The 6,199-nt window shown below is 28.3% G+C and overlaps 1 protein-coding gene across 1 annotated transcript; it reads left to right on the forward strand.

Annotated features, from left to right (window-relative positions):
* Positions 1 to 2,202: 2,202 nt before the first annotated feature.
* Positions 2,203 to 4,803, forward strand: LOC127250189 (glycerol-3-phosphate acyltransferase RAM2-like). Its single transcript, XM_051273348.1, has 2 exons — positions 2,203 to 2,835; positions 3,943 to 4,803. The coding sequence occupies exons 1-2, from the start codon at positions 2,203 to 2,205 to the stop codon at positions 4,801 to 4,803; spliced, it is 1,494 nt and encodes a 497-aa protein (XP_051129305.1).
* Positions 4,804 to 6,199: the final 1,396 nt, after the last annotated feature.

Below are 6,199 nucleotides of genomic sequence, written 5' to 3' on the forward strand. Positions count from 1 at the left end.
ATTGTAAGAATATTAAAAAAAATATTACTCCCTCCGTCCCATGTCTACGTTACCGTTTCTGTCCGTCCCACATTCCATGTCACTTTCTTTTTTTAAAAACGATTACCTTTAATCTCATTTTAAATTTTTTAATTAATTTATTTTTTTAATTTCAATTAAATTAATTAGTTATTTTAATCTTAATTTATAATTATTTATATTATAAGATAATTATTTTCTCTAATATATTTTTAATTATCTACTAATTATACCGTGTCTATAATGTTGCAGCCACGTACCTACATTGGTATGCCACATAATTATTTTCTATTATATAAAAATACAAAAATTCTCATGGGTATACCCATGTACCTTTTATTAAATTTTTTTCTTTATATTTATATTTTTTATTATATAAAATGTTATTATCTAGAGAATGATATAGATACTGAAATATATAGTCTTAAAAATTGTAATTTTAAGCATAAATAACCTTAATGTAAATATAACTATTTATATATTTTTGGTGATCGAATTGGAAGAAAAAGAATGTGATGTAAAAGAAATAGAGTATGATATTTAGATATACATAAAAAAATACATATTCAATTTATCTCACAAAACAAACGTACGATTGCTGATGGTAGATGCCTATATGATAATATTTTATTTTATTTTTTAAAAAAATAATAATACAAAACAAATTTAGCTACGGGACCTATGTTTTCATGGCATTCAACATACATTATATATTAAAATCTCAATTTCGTTTATTCCCTCCGTCTCGTCTAAAGGGTACATTTATTTTATTTTTGTTTGTTACATATAACTTGTTAGGTTTTTTTTAAAGATATGATAATACATTTTAATCCCATTTTAAAATTTAAAATTTAAAATTTTATTAATTTATTTAGATATCTTAATCTATAATTATCTTTATTATATAATAATTAATTTTAATTATATTTTACTTAAATTTTTGTCTTTACAGTAATATGGACACATTTTAACATGAAAGAGGGAGCATTTCTTTAAGAATTAATGATGATAAAATAAATAAATAAATATATATATATATATATATATAAGGTTTTCTCCATTTGTTTATAATTTATTAATATTAAACTCTAAAAGTGACTATATGCATATTATTCTTTGTAGAATGGTGTTCTTTTTTTATTGTAACCATTAAATTACTTAAACTTTAATATTTATGTTATACTCATTTAATTACCAATATTTAATTAAAATCTTCATTCTATATTAAATTCATAGCTTCATGGACAATGCATGGTACCTTGAAAAATAGGACCATAGTGAGTGATCAAATTGGTGTGGTGTCGGACACTAGTTTGAACGAAAAACTATTTTTTTTAGTATTACATATAATATCTTTTATTATTTTAGAATTATATGATTAATCTTACAATTTTAAAAAATATGACAAAAACAATCTTTTGGTATCAGAATTGCATGCGTGACACTGACGTGGCTAGCTAGAATATTTGATTTTTTTTCATATATATATATATATATATAGAAAAATATGGCATTAAAGAAATAATTTTCATATATAATATCATATTTAACAACTATTTTACATCAAAATCATATCAAAATGATAATTTGATATATGGTATGTTTGGTTGTGTTTTGATATTTTTGGAATAGTAAAAAAATTGAATTGTAATAATTTGATGTATGATATGTTTTGGTGTGTTTTGATAGTTTAAATGCATTTTTTTATGCAATATATTAAAAAAAAAATTAGATGCATAACAAAAGAAAAAAAAAAAAAAAAGAAGTTATTTTACATGAAAAAAAAACATACACACAAACACAATCATACAAACCTTAAGAAAAATTGAATAGTAAAAGAATTGGTGAAAATAAAGTAAGGGCGAAGTAAACAAACTCTAAATTTTCTAAAGTTTCATTATTAATAAATTTTTTAATTATTTAATAAGCTTTGTGAATTAGTACTTAAAATATGATCAATATATAATTAGAGCCCTAATAGTAGGGGAAGCTAAAAAACTATATAGATGGGGCAAATTCTTTGTAAAAAAATTAATTGGGATTTTAATTTTTCCTTTGAAATTATGTCACAAGACCAATATATTTAGCCATCAAATGTTACCTAGTAGTTAATATTGTCTTAAATTTTTTTTTTTTTTAATGTATATGTGTCTAAGTTGTTTCGAGGAATAGGAGGATATCGATATGGTCTCCATGGAGAAATCGATGTCCAAAAAAATTCAAAGAATCCATCAATGCGACTCGGATGGTCGCCAAAACGATTTTGTTGTAGTTAATATGGATGGAGCATTGCTCGTCGAGCGCAATCCATTCGCGTATTTTTCTTTGGTAGCATTCGATGTTGGTGGCATTTTAAGGTTTTTCATTTTGGTCTTAGTTAGTCCTTTTGCGTTGTTTTTTTACCATATGGTCTCCGAATCTTTGGGGATTAAGGTGCTCGTATTCGCGACATTTTTTGGAGTGAGAGTCTCGGAAATTAAATCCGCGGCTAGGGTTGTTTTGCCAAAATTTTATTCGGAGGATTTGCATCCGAAGACTTGGTCGGTGTTTTCTTCATGTAGGAAGAAGTGTGTAGTCACGGCGACGCCAAGGATTATGGTCGAGCCATTCTTGAAGGACTATTTGGGCGCGGATGTTGTTTTAGGGACGGAGATTTCATCGTATAAGGGTTTTGCGACGGGGTTTGTGGCCAACACGGGCGTGTTGGTTGGTCGAAAGAAGGCTATTGCTTTAAGGAAGGAAATGAGTGATGAATCAATGCCTAACATAGGAATTGGAAGCTCTGATTTGGATTTTCCATTTATGGAGCTTTGCAAGGTTTTATGTTCCTCTCTTTATATATATATATATATATATATATTCATTTCTTGTATTCTATTATTTTGGAGCTTGGTGCAACATTTATTTCCGACATGAGAATTTAGGTAGATAGTATTAATAGGATAATTTGGGAATTAAGTGGTATGAGGAGAAAGAAAAGTGTATATTTATCTAAGTGATGTGATGAGATAAAGTGTGGAGTAGAGATTAAGTATATTTAATTATTTCTCATTTTAGAAATGTTACATAGTGTTTGAAATATACAAAAAAATAAAATAAAATATTGCAGAATGTTTGTGACATAAAAAATATATATATTTTTTTTGTACAATATAACGTCTGAACTATTGTTTAAACATAAAATTAAAACTAATCTCCAAAAGAATACTCGTGTGAGTTTGATGGTGTAGGATTTATTAATTTATTGAATAAATTTGTTGTGATGATGTTAGAGATTATAAGGTAATTCTGATATTGGTAGAAATTAGGGTTAGGGTTTTCTTTAAAGTCTAGGTAATTTGGAAGGAAGAATGTTTTGTTTATAGACAGTGGTGGTTAGGATGTTAATTAATTTCAGTTAATATATAAAAATATTGAAAATATATAATTTATTCATAGAGTATATGTTAAAATTAATCTCAGCATATACAACCCACAAATGTTGTTTTAATTACAATTGTGTTATGTATACTATTACAATATACTGATTAGTGCTGATTAGTGCTAATATGTGGTGACTAGTCATAATCAACATCCTAACTATTTTCTTGGTTTGTGTTCATATTTTTGTTTAAATAGTGGTTGAATATATTTACGAGAGAAAATAATATAATTCTAGAAGAAATCGAAAAAATTGCATATTAAAGAATTGTTTTTTTGAAAAAAATCTAAAAAATACGTAGCTATAGAATTTGTTTTAGGTGAGTTTATGCAATCGATACGATGTTATTATTTGATGATTAACCCAAGGGTTAACAAGAATTGTAATAGTTTACAACGACTATGACCAAATTTATAGTTATCGCAACTAAAATTCATGAATTATACCATAAAGGCTTTATATATATATCCTAACATTTTTCGAACTTTCGTGAATTTGTGTAGGAAATGTACATTGTGCCATCGAGTCAAAAGGTGCAACCTTTGAAGCCAAGTACGTTGCCAAAGCCCGTAGTATTTCACGATGGTAGACTCGTTTGTAGGCCAACTCCTTCGAAGGCATTGCTACTCATTTTGTGGTTCCCGATTGGATTATCCCTATCACTTATCCGCGCTTTTTTTGTTTGTGTATTGCCTCTCACATTAACCCTAAAAACCCTAAATCTACTTGGTTGCCCTATAATCATCAAAGGCGTACAACCCAAAAATTTAAAATCTTCATCCGAACAAAATGGGGTTGTCTTCATTTGCAACCATAGAACCCTATTGGACCCAATTTACGTGTCAGCGTGCTTGGGCGAGAGTACTCCCGCGATCACATACTCTTTGTCATCATTCTCTGAAATTATGTCCCCGATAAAAACCTATAGGGCCACGAGGGACCGTGCGAAAGATGCTAAATTGATGCAAACACTTTTGAGTCACGGGTGTTTTGTGATGAGCCCCGAAGGAACAACTTGTCGAGAACCGTACCTACTTAGGTTTTCGAAGCTATTCGCGGAGTTGACCGACGAGATTGCGCCGGTGGCGATTAATGTAAGAGTGAGTATGTTTTATGGGACAACGGCTAGAGGACACAAATGGTTAGATTGGTTGTTTTTCTTCATGAACCCTAAGCCAATTTATGAGGTCACATTCTTGAACAAGTTGCCACGTCATCAAAGTTGTCATGGAGGAAAATCGAGCCAAGAAGTTGCCAATGGTGTTCAAGAAATGATTGCAAAGGTTTTAAACTTCCAATGCACCAATCTTACGAGGAAGGATAAGTATCAATTGTTGAATGGAACAAATGGTTTTGTTAATTAGCTACAAAAACCCTAATTAATTTGTCATTTCATTTCATAAAAAAGTGTTACATATTGTATTTAGTGCCGGCACTCGGCTCGCCCGTGCACCAGAGCCCAATATAAATAGGAGCTCATTATATATTTATGTTTTATATATAATTTTTATATATAGAATTTATTTGGCATGTGTACAAATATTTTAAAATGTGGTTTTGTGCATTCAAATTTCTTGATATTTTTAATTTGGATTTTTTATGTGCATTAAATAGAAAATATTTGACTATATATTAATACTATTATAGATAATTTTGCATGTAAAAATCCTAGAAATAATTGTTTTATTTAGTTAATTATTTAAATTTCATTATAGTAAAAAAAATATCATTCATATACATTTAGGGGCCTCTTATTTTTGTTTCGTTACGAATCCTTCGAAAGTTAGGATCAACATGATTGTATTGGTTTAAGTTTATGTTGTCTTCATTTAAAAAAAAAAAAAAAAAAGCAACAAACTTATATACAGTCCAGTAAAAATATAACTTTTCCATCCGAACTAAATAAACTATTTTGTTTGGGCACGGAGATTAAAAATGAGTGTATTATAGAAAAATTATAAAAAATTGATAAAAATATGATGTTTTACGTAGAAAAAATAGTGACAAATTAAATTAATTATTATTTGTTAAAATATGAGTAATAAAATAATTGATGAAAAAAGTTATTTACTATATATGAATTGTGCATAATTTTTTAAAAAAACTAATAATTATAGTGGATTAAGAAAATATTAGTTAATCGAACGAAATATCACATATAATTATTGTTATACAAACTCAAACTAGTGTTACATAAACGTAACTCAAACCAAACAAAATCATTAAAGTATCATATCTGATATTGGTACTATGCTCCCGACTTTCATATATATATATATATATACACATACACATTCGACAATTATTCGGAAGATTGTCTAGTTGACACAATTACATGTTACAATAAATTGTCTCATTCCAATTATTGACATTCTAGTAAGTTCAATGGAATGAACATTGGCTGTAAGGTACAAAATAATTTAACCTAATCAACAAGGATTGAAAAGTTTCACTTTTCTCCGATGCAACTTTCTAGCCGCCCCGAATGCAAATCTTACTAGACTTCTTGCATAAAACATAGGATCTTGTAAGGACTAGACTTCTTGCATAAAACATAGGATCTTGTAAGCTTCTAGTCCTAAAAGCACAAATAACAATAAGATCATAAATTTATTTTGTAAGAATACAAATCAAATTAATTATCAACAGCACTTATTGAAATAAAATTAAAACATACTTGTCTTAGCTGAATGGACACCCAACCATAATTGGCTAGGTTAGAGGGGCAGCGGGGCGGGGATGGGCATGGTCATGGTGTAC

Source organism: Andrographis paniculata, unplaced genomic scaffold (assembly GCF_009805555.1).
Source record: "Andrographis paniculata isolate CXL003 unplaced genomic scaffold, ASM980555v1 Contig37END, whole genome shotgun sequence".
In the NCBI taxonomy this organism is placed as follows: domain Eukaryota; kingdom Viridiplantae; phylum Streptophyta; class Magnoliopsida; order Lamiales; family Acanthaceae; genus Andrographis; species Andrographis paniculata.